General features: G+C 35.3%; 2 protein-coding genes across 3 annotated transcripts; both read right to left on the bottom strand.

Moving 5' to 3' along the window:
• Positions 1 to 199: 199 nt before the first annotated feature.
• Positions 200 to 8003, bottom strand: LOC107733676 (transmembrane 9 superfamily member 3). Its single transcript, XM_016545406.1, has 12 exons — positions 7784 to 8003; positions 7477 to 7599; positions 4467 to 4627; positions 4137 to 4214; positions 3900 to 4031; positions 3493 to 3659; positions 3194 to 3288; positions 2690 to 2820; positions 2252 to 2391; positions 1918 to 1986; positions 506 to 652; positions 200 to 287 (listed from the first exon to the last, which is right to left on the bottom strand). The coding sequence occupies exons 1-12, from the start codon at positions 8001 to 8003 to the stop codon at positions 200 to 202; spliced, it is 1551 nt and encodes a 516-aa protein (XP_016400892.1).
• Positions 8004 to 9512: 1509 nt separating this feature from the next.
• LOC107733721 (monoacylglycerol lipase ABHD12-like) lies at positions 9513 to 15910 on the bottom strand. 2 transcript variants are annotated; one of them, XM_016545469.1, is made up of 14 exons: positions 15718 to 15910; positions 15130 to 15221; positions 14944 to 15037; positions 14699 to 14818; positions 14286 to 14316; positions 14164 to 14209; positions 13924 to 14053; positions 13717 to 13754; positions 13409 to 13497; positions 13016 to 13098; positions 12763 to 12841; positions 12544 to 12668; positions 12218 to 12286; positions 9513 to 9545 (listed from the first exon to the last, which is right to left on the bottom strand). In XM_016545469.1, exons 1-13 carry the CDS (start codon positions 15813 to 15815, stop codon positions 12259 to 12261), a joined length of 1053 nt encoding a protein of 350 aa, XP_016400955.1. In that variant the 5' UTR covers positions 15816 to 15910; the 3' UTR covers positions 9513 to 9545; positions 12218 to 12258. The 2 variants fall into 2 exon arrangements, with proteins under 2 accessions (XP_016400955.1, XP_016400954.1); XM_016545468.1 differs by lacking the exon at positions 9513 to 9545 and having other exon boundaries at positions 11999 to 12286; positions 15718 to 15895.
• Between the last annotated feature and the right edge of the window lie 766 nt (positions 15911 to 16676).

Raw genomic sequence — 16676 nt, 5'->3', positions numbered from 1 at the left:
GTAAATGTTAATGTTTTGCAGAGCTTTTCACTTAAGAGAAAACATTTTATAGAAAATAGCAGCTTGGAAATTCTGCAAAATATCGTTTTTATGGTGCATAAAAAGGAAATGGTGCATTTCGAGTGGCTGGGGGTGAGTAAATGAGTCGTTTAAATAGCAAGCATTCATATAATGACATTTGAGGAAAAGGAACTAAATCTCACTTTGTTTTGAAGAAATAGTAGTAGAAGGAGTACATGTAAACGTAAACAGCTGTTGACGCTGCAGAGAGAAAGCTTGTCCACTGCCTGAAAAAAAAAAAAAAAGTTAAATTACATTAATCTTAAAACAATTACTGTCATTTAGTCTCATGATGTCATCTGGTTATGCTGTATTTACCACCCTACAAGACATTTAAACGCCTCTGTGGTCTGATCCCAAGGGAGGATGGATGTAGAAACAAATTAAACTGCATGAGAGAAACAGCATTATAAATATGGCAACACGGGAAGTAAATGCTCCTTACCATCTGTAGTCTTCTGCATTGAGAAGGAAGTAGGTACAGACGATGGTAACACAGACTGTAACAATGCACAGGATCACCAACACCAGCATCATAAATCCATACACATAGTAAATCTTGTAGGCCCAGAAAGATGTGAAGATGAAGTACCTGAAGGAAGATGTGAGGCAGTTTTTAATCTTATAGATATTCATATTAGTTATGGGTATAAATATTAAGGGTGCTCCGATCAGGATTTTTTGGGCTGATCACCGATTGTCAATCACAGGAAGCAGTATCTGCCAATACCGATCTTTTTGAAGCCTTCTTTTTTATCATGTAGAATTATTTATAGTGATGCTCCAGTCAGGATTTTTTACAGACATTCATTCAGGGCCTGAATTTCATTTTTGAAAATAGGGGGAATTCCCCTCTTAGGTGACTCTTTTGGGGGGGGATATTTATTTATTTATTTTTTTTTTTTTTTTTACATTTTTCAAAAAAATATAATTATCTCACCTAAATGTTTGATCATGCAGTGCATTTTTGTTTTTACAATGGGGCAATTGTTGCGCAATAGCTTACAGCACAAGTCTGATTTTGTGAGCTGTATGTGAGGCGGCCTCATGCCAGGTTCACATACTCCGTTTGCAGTCCATGTGTGGTACGTAAGTGGTGCAGAAGCAGCACAGACTCATTGTGCTTTCACACAGAGGTCCACTGATCCATGGCTGTTTACCACAAACAAAACATTTATCCATTTTGATTTCAAATCTAAACGTTGTTACTGAAAATGCTTTTTGAGCACTGTGATTCTCTTTTTAAGCAGTACAGTAATACAATCTTTCATAGACGTGTTTAAATGCAAAAAATATAAGCAAGAGTATGTGTGAACCTGACGTTGTGCGCACTTTGAGTGTGCAGAAGCGCACCGACTCTAGGAGAGCACGCAAGTGCTGAATGATTTAAACACGGGCAACAATTAAAAAGAAATGAAAATGATAAACTTTAGTGATGATGCAACACTGCCTTGATTGTGCAAGTGACAAACCCTGTGTGAACTGTGCAGCTCGCTTATTGTGCAGAAGCGATGTGGTGATTTGAAGCCATTTGCGCAGTTAGAGAGGGAAAGAGAGAGACAGCGTGAGTGATTCACTCACTTTGTAAGTTATTTACTGAAGAAATATGAATTGTACCTCACCATCAGCATTATAATTTTTTTGCCCGCGCCGGTCAGATTGAGACGGTGCTGCTGCATGTCATGCCAAACCTCTCACGGCAGGCGCGTCGTCAGCCTGAGATCGGTTTATGAGATCGACCTTTATAGAGACCGCCATTCAAACTTCCCCAAGCCATTATCGGCCGATAGCGATCGGTAGCCGATCAATCGGAGCGCCCCTAATAAATATAAATCCAGAACCAATGTACAGACTTACATCTCAATGAATATAGACCCGAATGGAAGGATGCCTCCTAGACACACAATAACCGCCGGCTCCATAAACCTGCCAATCAGAGAAACATTTAGTAACAAGACTAAATATAGATTATAGCTATCTATAACTACCATTTTATATAATGATAATTACATTTTACTTAGAAAACATTTACAATATTTACTTTCAAATTACTTAGATCATATTTACATATATTATGTAATCACAGAAAACAAAAATGAAAAAAATTACACAATGGTGAATATCGCACAATATCAAGACAACTGAGCTTGTTTGAGTCAGTCTGTGATGTGTGAATATTGGATGAGGTTACCATTTCTTCTCTGGGATGGGTCTGGGTACAGCATTGACCCTACAAGGAAAGTTGGGCTGACCGGAAAGGTTCCTGCCCAGAATTGTCCCCACGAGGTTCAGAGGTAGAATTACAAAGAAACAGATGCAGCACACTGCAACCTGATCGAACAAATGAGAAATATGACATTTTTTTCAGATGCAACAAGAATTTTACCAAGCAAATAATGCTTTAAGACTGCTAGGGATTATGTGTATTATCAAGAGGATTAGAAACTAAATAATGACACTAGTGTGTTTTCAACCAAATTCAGTGGTCCAAAATAACATATACAAGTGACTGCCTTTCCTTACTTAGCAGTTGATCTCAGTTGTAAAATCAGCCTGAGATTGACTTGTACGTAAACGTACATGTAGGCATGTAGGACTAGACACTATATAAGGCAGATGAGGATCTCACCATGGTGCCGAATGGGATGGCTCTGGAGGCATGGTAGTAGATAGCGATGAAGTTGATGAAGAATGCTGTGCCACACACCATGGCAGGAATCAGAAAAGCTCCTATGAACATCTGTTTTATCCATCTTCTCCCTGTACAAATTATGTAAAATAGTTGAAAGAAACAACAAGAAGAAACTAAAAAAGGATGTACATCATTTCACCTTGTGCAATTCCCTGGACACCTTCGATAGGCTATATTAAGAATATATAAGAACGCATGTCACACCTCTGTTCATCAAATTGTATAGTATATAATATTTCGTTTTTTTTTTTTAAATAAACACAATGTTTCAATATTTAAGAGTGTGTATGTGTGTTGTATGTGTGTGTATAATATATATATTTGCTGCGAGTATATCTGGTCCTAAAATGCTTACATTTATAACTTATCTATAGTTAACACTGTTAAAATTATATTTGGAGCTATCCTTATAGCAAATGTTACACATATTCGTTTGCATACCTCCTTGTTTTGCATATAGACTTCCACCAAAGTAGCCGTTGACTGGAGATGTGGCAGCATAAACAAATATGGCTGTACTCAGCATGGACCCTCTCCTACAAAGGCAAACATAAAATTCCTTTGATAGGCACTTAAGGAAATGTGTACACTAGATGTTATCTAGGACCTTAAGACCTGTTAAATGTACAAATGTATATCGCGATTATGCAGTCATTTTTGTTACAGCTCTGTACATGATAATTAAACAATACATAGGCAAGTAGTTTATGACTGCCATGATAATCATAGGTGAAACTCACTCTGTATACAAGTCCTCAATCATAGCCAAAATGATGACTATGAGGGAAACAGAGAAGATCTGACAGCCAGAGCCAATGAGGGAGGAGAAGATCAGCGGATGGCTGGACGGCCTGAACACATCACCATGAACCTGCTTCCATCCATATTCATCACCAAGATCACGATCCTGATAGCAAGATAAAGAAAAAAAACATAATACGAGTTTTGACAAAATGCAGAGAGCAAGATGACAACCCTGAGAGAAATGTAGCATTAAATTGTAGAGCTGTTACCAGAACTAAAACACATCAGTCACTGTAAGTTTGTGAATCAACTAATTCATCACAGACATGCATAAATTAAAAAGCGATGGGGTTTGACAGGCTCATTTAATAAAGTATTTCAAAAGTTCTCTCTAAGTGATCACCATGTCATCCATTTCCTCTTCTTTGCTGTATCTGGCGTAGTCTTTCCTTAATGTCCTCATCAGGATCATTGAAACAAGGCCAACCAGGAAAATCACCATCATGAAAGAGTTGAATATTGAGAACCAGTGAATCTGTCAGGTAAAAAAAAAAAAAAAATTTCAATATATTAAATTTATCATTCAGCACATTTTATATATTTATTGGGAACATTTTATCAAACAAAATGTGGCACTTACTCTGTGTTGAAAGAAGGATGGATCAAGGTACTTGTCAAATCTATCTTCAAATTTCACATCAGATTTCTTCCACTTCACCTGTGAGATCGCCAAAAAGATTGTAATATTATACATATGTATGAGGTATCTAAGGAGCCAAGGAAGGAAACACTGACTTCTTTCACACAATAAGCATTAGTATACAATTTGTTTGGGCAAAACAGCTAAAATGCTAAAAATATAGGAAAACAAAAATAAAGACAAAACACACAAAGTTGAATTTCAAGTGACAATTTAAGAAGTATGAGTAAATATTAGCAGGTTTCTGGGGCTCAGGAAAGCTTTACTCACGGAGTATGACATGGGAATTCTTGTGTTTGGCACAAGCTTGACCTTCCCCTCGCTGGTCAGGTTAACATCCACAATTCTATTCCCATTTTGTCCAATCTCCAGCTTTTTGTAAGTCCAGAGATAATAGTCCTCACCATTCTCGTCAGCTTCACCAACAATTCCTTAAATAATCCCACAAAACAATTTTCAATTAAGAATGAAGGTAAAAACTTCACATAATGTCAACAGTATATTATCAGTTTAAATAAACAAGTAAATTAAATCCAACTAAATTCAATCAAAATTGACATTTTACTCAATATCTGTCTCTGGTCTTATTGGCAATGATTCAGTTCTGTATGTTATTCTTTCATCAAAATGTCAGAACTTTCTCTACCTACCACTAATATCACAGCCTAACATTTTATAACCCAACCCTAACAGATATGTCTGCTGTATTTCCTCTTGAATATTGTGTAAATGCTTCACATCACAGACATTAAACGCTTTGCGAATACCATTTCACATTGTCGTTTCAAGCATAGAACCAATAAAAACATTTTCAAGCTTTTGAGACAAACTTACTATTATGCATATCAGATCAAATGCAGTATTTTATCTCTATAGTTCTATCTGCTTCAAAAATCATAAAAGAAACAAAACATCTCAAAAAAACATATAGCTCACTCAGATGCCAGTTAAAGCCTATTTTTTCCTTCCCATAATCAAATATCCTTAATTCATCATGAGCAACTATTAGAACACTTATTAACCCTGCTGCTCTTTCAGAACAAATGGTTTTACAACAATAACACCAAGGGAGTTACATTTCATTAGTACTGTTGAGCAGTAATGGTTTGTTAAAATGTCCCCTGGAGGGAAACGGAGTATTTAAAAATACTTCAATAAACGGATTTCCCTTCCAGGCACTGAAAGGTCTGCTTTTTTTTTTGAGAATTAGTTAATGGCTAAGTAACATTATCTGAGGTACAAGATCATTTAAACAGAGTGAGAAGATGGTCAGTGGATGGGAAGCTTCCAGAAAAAATATATAGCTATTTTGTCAGCTCACAATGGATCTCAAAGAGCTTTCTAAAGCATTTCTGTTCCAGCATCCCTGTCAACTTGAGTCCCCCACCTGCTGCTCCCACACAAGCTGTTTGATGTGAAGAACGAACGGTGTGTAGGGTCCAAGATGCCATTGAAAGAGGCCAGTTTCTAGAGCACCTAGAATTATGGTGGCTTTATCTCAGCATCCCTGTCAACTTGAGTCCCCCACCTGCTGCTCCCACACAAGCTGTTTGATGTGAAGAACGAACGGTGTGTTAGGGTCCAAGATGCCATTGAAAGAGGCCAGTTTCTAGAGCACCTAGAATTATGGTGGCTTTATCGCTCAGAAGGTCTGCTGAAGTCTCTTTTGGAAATGTGGACATGCTTTGCTGACAACCATTTTCTGATTAACCAAGAGGAGACACTCAGCAGCTTGATGGAGGATGGGTCAGAGCTGGGTGAGCTGTGCTAAGGGGTTGCTAGTACCCTCCAGAATCACCATGAGCTTAAAACTGATTCCAATTTGAAGGAAACCTTTGAAACCATGAAAATTTACCTCAGTGATTTTGAATGATGTTTTGCTATCCTCAAAGGCTTCATGGGCCTCAATCATAAACACGGTTCATTCACCTTGTGACCAAAGGCTCAAGAGACAACAGCATCCAAGGACAAGAGACACTGTCCAGTAAAGTGGCAAAGATGACTAGATGGAGACTCTCACCCTAAAGATGGGCATCCATTGCATCTCGCTGAGTGCAGGGTTGGAGCAGTGCAAGCTGGGATGCAGGGCAGATACTAATAAAGTTATTAACTTGCGGAACAGTGGCTGACATGTGGGCACCAAATGCTGTATTTTTCTCAGTATTTTCAAACCTCCACTTTCACTCAGCCTGATGCTCATGATAGGACACAACACCAAGCATACTTGATGACCTTCTCGTCAGCCTCAAATGTTGCATAATGGACAAATAAATAATCCTTAGATGCGTTCTCATCAAAAACCACCAGAATTGTCCCAGGAGACACTTAATACAGGCCCAAATACATACAGATTTACAGATGTTGCCAATTTCTCTGCTCCGAGAAGATGAGTCCCAAGAACACCTCTAAAATTAGTGTCCAATGCATTCTCATCATTGGTGAGGTGTACAAAGTTAACCGTACCTTAGAGAGCAGTTGGTAACCTCGTCTCTGCACATCCGCACAGAAATGATGGGCCCAAACAAGAACAATGTCATACGCACCAGAATTGTAATCACATTTTGGTGAAGGTCACACATGAACAAAAAGCCTCATCTGGTCTTTTTGATTACTAAAATGATAATCATAAAACTATTCATAATTTTTGTTGTTTGTACTAACAGATTTGTCTCAAATATATATTGTTTACCCTTCACAACTACAGGACTACATTTAACAGGTCTTATTTTATTTGAAATCTGTAAATCTATAATTGAAATCAAGCTGAAATAAATTAAAATATAAAAATTAAAAGCAAAATTAAACAAAAAAAAAAAACAAAACAAAACAAAAAAAAAGACAAATGTTGCCTTGGCAAATAACTGAAACAAGTTCAAGTCTAAGTACAAAAATGACTAAAACTGAAATAAATAAATTAAAGCTATACAGAAACATAAAAAACAAAAAAGAATAAAAATGATAAAGGCGCATAACAAAATTACTCAATTTAAAATGTATGAAGCACTACTCTCACAGCAGTTACTTTTTCAAAGTAGCTTTCTGTTGGTCAGCATGGCACATTTGTGTGGCCAACTTGAACATGAGTAAAATCTGCATAGGGAACCTTTTTGCCCTCAAGCAAAACTCCTGAATGGGTGGATTCCTATTGCAATGACTAATGATTGATTTGTCGAGCAACGGTTAATGTGACAGCACTTTTACTCAACACCACCACGTACAAAACAGAGAAAATCTGAAAACAAACCAGTGCCAGGGTTTTGTACACTTCCTGCTTACTTACCCCAGATGGGAAGATCATCTATGTACATTTGGTACCAGTAGTGGTTCTTGATTGCATAGACAAACGCATCTCTTTTAGGTTTGTCAAGTTCAATGTCACAGTAGGTTGTCTGCATCACCTCCTCTGTAAAAGACAAATCCACATTGCATTCTTACAATCACCACAAGAGCAATAATACTTACTAACCAACAAAAACGTGAATGAACTACGAATTTAATTTACATAGTATTACTTTTTAATTCTTGTTCCTTTGATAAGCTTAATTTGAATAGGTTAACACGCTAGGCATATTAACATACAATCATACCTTTGAACTTGATGTCCAGACCGCTGAACTCCAATTCAACCCCCTGCAGCGCCTCTCCCAACGTCTCATGATAGTGACTAATAGTTTTCTTGGTGCCCACGCAGAACGGTAGGGAGAAGTACTTATAAGTCTCCTGTCGGTTGTGATAAGGGCCCACTGTATTCATCCATAGAACCACCTCCTCTTTATCTGTGTACTGCAGAAGAAAGAGAGCAGTCATCAGCTACCTGTTCCAAATATCAGCATCTACTTCTTTGTGATGTTAATTCAACTCCAGGATGTCACCATTTGAAAGACAAAGTTTTAAAATAAACAGAAACTAGACTGCATTTTGTCCTTAAACAATTCTTCAAATAGAGCAAACTAATATAATCACTTCTGAATCCACAGACACGCACACAGTCTGCTATCCAGGGCCCAAGCACACCCATAAAAATTACATCTTTGATTCAAGATGAAGTCAGCTGGCAGAAAAGAGATTTTAGAATTAAGACAGACAAAATGATGTGATGCTGCCAAAACCTCAAGCAAAAGCAAAATAAAATAACCAGAGACCAAGCTTGAAGGAAAAACTGCTTCAAAAAAGAAAGCTGGTTCACTTGTTTAACATTATACACTTCACTTAAGTCTTTAGTTAAAATCTGTGTGTCCTCCAAGTGGACAGGCAAGCAAATTTTATACAATGCTATTTAAAAAAATAAAGATAATGGATAAATCTTAAGAGTTATAAATAACTGATTGTACTGCAATTCCTGCAATACACATACTACCAGACATTTCCAGTGGAGAAAACTCCATAAATAACATCAAACTTTCAAATACAAAAGATTTTTCAGTTATTTATACAAAAAAAATACTGCACACAGTTTTGTCTAGTGACCAATATGATGTACTACATCAACAGCACAAAAACGTGTGCCTAAGATGTTCAACCAACTTGTGAATCATGTAACATTTCATTACACCAAATACACAAAATAATGTTCTTTTTAGCAACATCATATGACCCCTTTAAGTTATCATTAACAAGGGAAGAACTATAGACTGCTCACTGATATACATATTCAAAAGCTGCTGTCAAACCAGTTTTTAGAATCTACAGAATAAAGTACACAGAACTTATGACACAGACTTTTTTGAAGCAATGCTTTTGTCACCTTTCAATGGTTATTAGTATCCTATTGTATGTTTAACAAGGTTTGTTATTCATAATGAAAGACCCTTTCCCCTTAGGCAAATAACAAGACATTAGACATAAGGTCACCCAATAGACATGAAATGTAATTGATCCAGGGATGTAGACTATCTCGATACAGAATTAAGATTTATTTATTTATTTATTTTTTGGGTTAACTATCCCTTTAATTCTTTGAATTAAGAGTCACAGCAAGGGTGTGAACCTGAAAATTAGGTAGTGTTACACCGTCCTATCTGAATCTAAAGGGCAATACAGCAGCACTCGCGACACTGGATGCACTGGTCTAAATAAAATGAACATGAGAATAAGAGGAAGAGAAGACAGCTGCATGTTTGTTGCATGTTGTTATAAGTTTGATTGCATCATATAATAATTGCTGTAAATAGTGTTAATCGTCTGTTTGATTACGTCTTTAATAAATTTTTCCATACATTTCTGCCATATGTACATAAACTGACAGTCACCACTGATAAGGTACTACTGAATACTGTAGAAACTTAATTTTCTATAAAGTTGCTTTGCAACGATTTGTATCGTGAAAAGCGCTATACAAATAAACTTGAATTGAATTGTTTGTATTCATGAAACCTTAAACACTGTCTTCCACGCTCAGAGGTATTCTCACTGGCATTGGTTTGAACAAAAAAGAGCCTGTACACTATCAGAAGTCCCCAGATCTTTTGAGACAATATATATATATATATATAAATAAATGACAACGTATTTTATGTATTATAATTCATCATCACAGATTGTTGTGTGTGGTATTGAATACTTCCAGTAATGTTATGAAAGCTGTGAAATGGAAGATCCAATCTTAGTAAATACCCATAATCAACTTGTCTAAACTGATCATGCGTCATACCACAGTTGTTAATATTCTATTCAATAGTGAGAATATACCTGCCAACATCCGAAATCCTGATGAATTCTGTAAGGAAATTCATGACAGGAGAACGACATTCAAATGCACCCCCAAAATGCTGTCTAAAGTTAGTAGATCCTGACACATATGACATTTGGACACACTATGGCACTTAAAATCACAATGAAACGGAAGTATCAACAAATATTTTCTGTATTGTATTACACCTGAGTGTAACAGATTATTGAAAAATAAACTGGGGGTGGGTTATTGAAAAAAAGTGTAGGGCGGGGTCTTGGTTCTCTGTATCATTTATTGATTGAAAGTGACGTTACGTTACGTGTAGTCGTCATCTGAGAAGCGGTGGAAAGGCCGGTTGCTCAGCAGGATGTAAAACCACACTCCTGTTCATTTATAGAAACTTCAAAAAAAGGAAGTAAAAGATTACGCATAATCAGCAAATGTGTCACTGTTAGTTTAAAACTATTAAAAAATTTACATTTAAAAATAGCTTCAGTTAACAAATACAAGAGCTGTGAAACCTCAGAGAGCTGACATATTATTATTCGGGTTTCGGACAAGGCAGTTTTTTGTGTTGTTTGTCCTTTAGATCAGTGTTTCCCAACCTTTTTTTAGTCGAGGCACCCTTTGTCTGTCTTTACAACTTTTACTTGTAATGGAGTAATATTTGACCAGCGGTATCTGTACTTTCACTCAAGTAATGGAGTTGAGTACTTTGTCCGCCTCTGCTTACATACCCTGAAAGTTACCTCAGTTTTTGTAACTGAATGCTGAGTTTATCCGCTTACTTACCCTTAAACATACCTGGTTACTGTATATCACATAACCTGCTTTCGGAATACCCCCTAGTCTTTGTTTTGTTTTGGGAGAACTAGTGTAGCATTTTGGCCAATACCTAATTACAAAAACATTTGTCTTGATAAATTGTTGAGATACCTTGGGAAGTCAGCTAGTTTGAGTTGAGAAAGTGTATGTAAGTAACATATGTAAGTAAATAAATAAATTAATTAGCACAATGTGTTGTATTAGCAACACTAAAGTTTGAAAATACAACTTCCAACCAATCCCCATTATTAAAAAAAGAATAGCTCTGCTCTAAATCACTAGAATATGGAAATAACTTTTAATGATCTGATCACACTCCAAAAAATCTTATTCATTTGTATTTTTGTCTGGTTTTTCAGTGCAAATATCTAAAGATTCTTAAATCAAGATGCATTTACTTGAGAAGCAAAATGACATTAGATAAGAAGTCTTGTTTTCTGTGAAACTGATCAAAGTAAAGTGGCTTTATGATTAAAAATGTACAAATATCTGCTAATGTACTTATAGAAAAATCAACTTAATTTATTCCCCATTGACAGATAGTTATTCTTGTATACGTATAAACACAGTTTATCAAAATTTCTATCTTTATTTTGTATCTGAAGTAAATGTATCTTAATGTATCTTCATTTAAGAATGCTTATATATTTGAACTGGAAAACAATACAAAAATACAGAGAAAGACAATTGCTGTGTGTGCAACATTATATGCCTTGATTTTATTTTTTATTTAATTTAAGTCTTTTTGCTGTGATTTGCAAGGCCTTAATTTGCGGAAGGGCGAAATAAGACTTCTTAAGTCTTATTTCTCACTGGGCATATGACAATAAACGCTTTGAATCCTTGAATCCTTGAATCCTTAAGATCTTTGTAAGACCCACAGAAACCCTAGAACATGTTGATTTTTTTTTGTGACAACTTTAAAACGGCCAACACAACATTTAAAGGCAAGAAAACAAAATTAGACTTTTGTAGCTTGTAGTCCATGTGTGCTAGCCTTGAGGTCACCTATGTGCCAGTGTACTCATAAATGTTGACAAAATGTGCTTTTAAGAGATAAAGACTTCAAGATCTGCATGATTAAAAGGCATATCCCATCTGAACAAGGCTTGCACCACTTATTAAGTGGCTTTCAACATTATTCTCCCTCATTCTCTGCTATCTATGCATGTTGAAATGCAATTCTGGTGAGTAAATACAGTAGAATCTAAGTATACTTATTATACAGCTTAGATATCTTAGGACTACTTTGCAGGCCAAATGTGTTTGTAAAGCAACCCTGTAGAATGCTAAATGGGTCAAGAATCTATGCAACTGATTTTATTATGCATTGTGAAAAAGGTTTCACTGCAGTCTTGAAAGATTTAAATGTTACAAATATTAACAAGGCAATAAATTTACCTTGATGGGGGGAATTCTGTAAAATTTACTTCAGATATTACAATGTTTTATATCCAAGAAGTGCATACTGTTTAAAACAACTAAATTTACAGTTATAGCACCAGATGTACAGCTATTTAGCCAGTTATTAGTTGGTGTAAATCCTCCTCCTTCTGTGTGTGTCTCTCATGTCATCAGTGACTGCATAAACTCCCTGTAATGAAGAAAATAGGCATTTATTTTGCTGCCATTTTCTAATATTTTTTCTGTCATTTCGTGATGTATGTCCAACATTAGCAACGAGTAACGCATAGCCTACTCCTCAAAAGTAACTAATTATTTTTCACTGTTACTTTTTATGGAAAGTAGTTTTTTCTCGAAAGCCTTCCTTATCTCTTTTCGAAAAATCATTTGAAATCTTTAAATAAGTAATATTTAGATGAATAAAACATTTTCAGAGAGTGGCATCACCTTATGATATTTGGCAAACCAGGGTCTTTATACAGCCCATTATGAAGGTATTCAAGCGCTCCATCAAATCGTACTAGCTTGACATGCTCATCTGAGTTTTGGGCCTTTTTTGCAATTCTGTAGATCTGAGCCAAAAAAAAAAACCTTTTAATGTAAAGTAAAAACATATATATTTCTAAATTATTTTTCATACGGTAAATTACGTTTCATACAACAAACCTCTTGAGCTGAGGCAAAGGGCACTAAATGGTCATCTTCAGCATGGAGAATCATAAGGGGGGTTTGAATTTTTTGCAAACTATCAAAACAAAATTGCAACAGATGAAAAGTTTACAATATATTTACAAATGTAACATAACACTAGCCTACTATCACAATCATATTTCTACTCATATTGTTGAATATATTAATTACATAATATTTTATATTAACCTTATGTTGAATATACAGTATAAAAAGCAATGTCACATACTTCTCATCAGTTGGAAGGTTCAAATCTTTGCTTTTCAGTGGATTGAACAAGAAGTACTGAATGTATGGGAACTTCCAATAAAACTGGAGAAAAGGAAAAAAGAGAGATACACATAAGACTTACATGTACCAAACTATGATTAATGACCCATATTATTGATATTGCGTGGTTTGTCCATGTAAAGTATAATCAACTTCACATTATACAGAATTAAATTGTACAGACCTGAAGTAAATTTCACTTCAAAATCCCAATTATAATGTTTTGATGTTTGAAAGGAAGTTTCAAAAAAATGATCTATACCTAATAAAAATCTAAAACAAAAATACCTAAAACTCATTTGTCAGGACCAGTTGTTTTGACATGATTTCAGAGATCCTGAACGTTACTTACCCAGGTAAAAGGGTGTTCGGTAAGTTTATTAGTTTCCATCCTCGCATTTAGGAATGCACCCTCGAGTATTATTCCATCAAACTGTTTTCCTGTCAAGAAATGTGCAGTTTTTTGATCAAGACAATATACAGAATAAAGAAAAACACAGCATTCTCCCCTTACAGTCAAGAAATGTATTTAAAGAAATATTAAAGCTTACTATACAATGACAGTTCCTAAAATTAACAGTAAGGAGTGAGACAAGAACCACTAAGCAGGCTAGCTACTAAACAAAAGCAGGCTTGTTTTTAAATCAGTCAAATTCTTACCTTGTTCTAGTAATTTAACTGCAGTGGTAGATGCAACACTATTGAAAAAGAAACATAGTGCAGTTACATAGTGCATACTACAGCAAATATATTCTATATTATTTTTTATTTACAATTAAATTGATAGTGTTTATTGTTTCTAATACATTTGAAGTAAACATAGCAAAAGTCAAATGCAAAAGTCCTAAAAAAGCAGATTCTACACACCCACTACCAAGCGAGTGACCCCACACACACACCGGGCTGTTTCCACTACGTGCCTTAACCCAGTGGTACAAGTATAAGACATCAGTACACAGACCGGCCTCTGTAGGCTCACCAGTGGAGTCCCCAAAACCTGACATGTTGTATTGGAGTAAGCAATAGAGAAATCATATACAGAAGTTCAAGTCTGAAATGAGCTCCAGTGATTATTGGCTACAGTGAAGTCACAACATTTTAACCCACCTCTGTAGTCCAACACCAAAACGTGATATCCAACAGCACTCAAGACCTGTATGACCAAGACACTTCAGTCATTACCACTATTCAAGTTCTTTCTTCATAATGAAATAAGTGAGTTTGCTCACATTTGCAATTCCAATACGATGCGGTGCAGATCTGTTTATCGAAGGTACAAAAAGTAATAAGTCATTAGAACATCAAGACAAAAACAAAGTATGTATTTCAATATAATGCGAAATGTGTACACCTTTATTTATTGGAGAACACATTTTAAATAGTATACCACCATCAAAGAAAAATCACAGAGGAACTGAAAGTTGTATTAGCTGCAGTTCCCATAGCAGTGTTTACTATGGTAAAGTGCAAAGCAGTGTGAAGTTCAATGCACAAGTCAGATCTCAGATATTGTATTGTGTCTATAGGTTAGCAGATCGAAGGCAAAAAAACAACAACAAAAAAACAAAAGACTAAACAAAGAATAAAAGTTTTATAATAAAAAATAAAAAAAATCACTTAAGGTAGTTAAAAGTTTTCCTGCCTGTTACCCCCATTGCCATGGAGGTAGATGAAAATGGGCGATCCGTCCCCCAGAGCGTTCTCATACCAGTCTAGATCTTTCCCCTGCGCCTCCTTCCATCTATGTTCAGGTACAGTGTGCCTAAAAACATTTATAATGCAAGAAGAAAACCTGAATATTTGTCTTGTTTTATAGTTTTTGTGTGTGTGTGTGTGTGTGTATATATATATATACACACACACACAGGTATATCACATGTAACTAACCACACGCCCACTCTCACCGCCTCCCCAGGTGTGAGGTACATGTTTATAGTGTGATTGAGCCCTATATCTGATGGTCGGCTGAGGTCAATAGAGTCTGGAGAAATACACAAATGAGTTTAATAAATATTCATAAACTATATAGATTACAACACATCAATATTTCTAACAAAAAAAAATGTTGCATACCAGAGAAGAGATGCAGAAGAAGCGGTATTGATACAGAGAGGATGCAGAGAGAAAGTAGTCCCATTTTAGTCCAAATCCATTGCCACTGGGATCTTAAGAAGAGGAGGAAATGCACTCAGAAACTGGGTGTAAAAACGTCAGATTTTTGATCCAGTGGGCTACAATCAAGATGTGGCTATATATTCAAGATATTGCAATCTTATGTGTTATAGTTAATGCTTTTGCCTTTGCTTACAACTGGAATTTGTTGCTGTTGGAAGATGAAAATTTTATAATGGCATGAACTTCATGAATTGCATAAATTAACCTTCATAGTTTTAGCTCATAATAATGGCTTGTATTGCATATATCAAGTTTTTTAAAACATTGAAGTAAACATTAAAGTAATCTTCATAGTGTCACATTCTAAAGGTTCTTCTCTTTTACAACCAATTACATTTGAGCCCTCTTCAGGGCTTAATAAAACATCACTATTAGACATTGCCTGAAATTGTTGCTGTTCGTTTTATGCAGTTATGCAGCTGTCTAGCAAAACAACAGGACTACACTGATTTACTTTCAAAGAAGTCAATACAAAATGTCACTTGCCTTGCATGCAGGTTTAAATCCTTAGGTTTCTGACCAGATTGTTGCGATCTTCCTGCATACTGAAATTTCCTTTCAGATTTATTGATTCTTTTCTTCATTTTGAAGTGCAGGAGACACTCTTTCTATTTACTTAACACACAACTTTGGCAATAATTGACAAACAAACCATGCAACTCATGAAAGTGAACGGGTGTAAAGAGCAAAGAGCATGGACTGGGCTTATGTGCACACATTTTGTACAGTTTTTTTTCACTCTAGACTTTGCTACATGGTGTGATTTATGAATATACGCTGCTCCTGATATGCTTGATTTATTTGATCAGTTATGAAAAAAAGCAATTATTTATTTATTAATTTTTTACATTGCACATGTTGAAATCATTTTTAATAAGTTGTGTGTTTTATGGAGAATAACCTGTTCTAAAGTTAGGTTTGATTTATGGCACAGTTGTAGCATACATTACCACACATTTAATTTTTAAAGCTCAAAATTCTCAGGAAAAACAAGATTACAATGGCATTATTTATAATCAAGATTCTTTTTCATACAAAGCACTCTACTCAGCAAAGGTTTAGTTGGATCACAGATTTATGAAGTGTTTATTTATACTCTGTCTCCAATGGCCAAGGAAAACTTTCTTTCTTTCTTTCTTTCTGGAGTTTTTGCAAGCCTCTTGTTGGATTCTTTTACATCTATTCACATTTTCAATGACCGTCAATATTCTTTAATATTTGGAATAAAAATTGCTTTTGGAAAAGTGTCAAATAGTAGCTACCTTTAATATATTCACAAATACCTGTATATTGAATTAATATTCAAATTAAAGTTGAATTAAGTATTTAATTAAAATGTTTATTTAGAAATAGAGAATGTTTATCAGCTACCTTTTCTGCATATTGATGAGAAATTTGAGAAAAAAAAGATGAACCTTTATAATATATTTGAAGAGTTCCTATTT

Source organism: Sinocyclocheilus rhinocerous, unplaced genomic scaffold (assembly GCF_001515625.1).
Source record: "Sinocyclocheilus rhinocerous isolate Xijiao unplaced genomic scaffold, SAMN03320098_v1.1 scaffold789, whole genome shotgun sequence".
NCBI classification, from domain to species: domain Eukaryota; kingdom Metazoa; phylum Chordata; class Actinopteri; order Cypriniformes; family Cyprinidae; genus Sinocyclocheilus; species Sinocyclocheilus rhinocerous.
This window is presented reverse-complemented; position numbering and strand designations above follow the sequence as displayed.

What these genes read in the sequence shown, in the direction of transcription:
- LOC107733676 (XM_016545406.1), bottom strand. Translation starts at nt 8,003, where the DNA reads ATGACTGCTCTCTTTCTTCTGCAGTACACAGATAAAGAGGAGGTGGTT. An exon ending in TCTATATGCAAAACAAGGAG is followed by an intron (nt 2,821 to 3,193) that starts GTATGCAAACGA and finishes TAATTTGTACAG; the next exon opens with GGAGAAGATGGATAAAACAG. An exon ending in CCCATCCCAGAGAAGAAATG is followed by an intron (nt 1,987 to 2,251) that starts GTAACCTCATCC and finishes TCTGATTGGCAG; the next exon opens with GTTTATGGAGCCGGCGGTTA.
- LOC107733721 (XM_016545469.1), bottom strand. Translation starts at nt 15,815, where the DNA reads ATGAAGAAAAGAATCAATAAATCTGAAAGGAAATTTCAGTATGCAGGA. An exon ending in CATGGCAATGGGGGTAACAG is followed by an intron (nt 14,317 to 14,698) that starts GCAGGAAAACTT and finishes TTCGATAAACAG; the next exon opens with ATCTGCACCGCATCGTATTG. An exon ending in AGTTAAATTACTAGAACAAG is followed by an intron (nt 13,498 to 13,716) that starts GTAAGAATTTGA and finishes ATTTCTTGACAG; the next exon opens with GAAAACAGTTTGATGGAATA.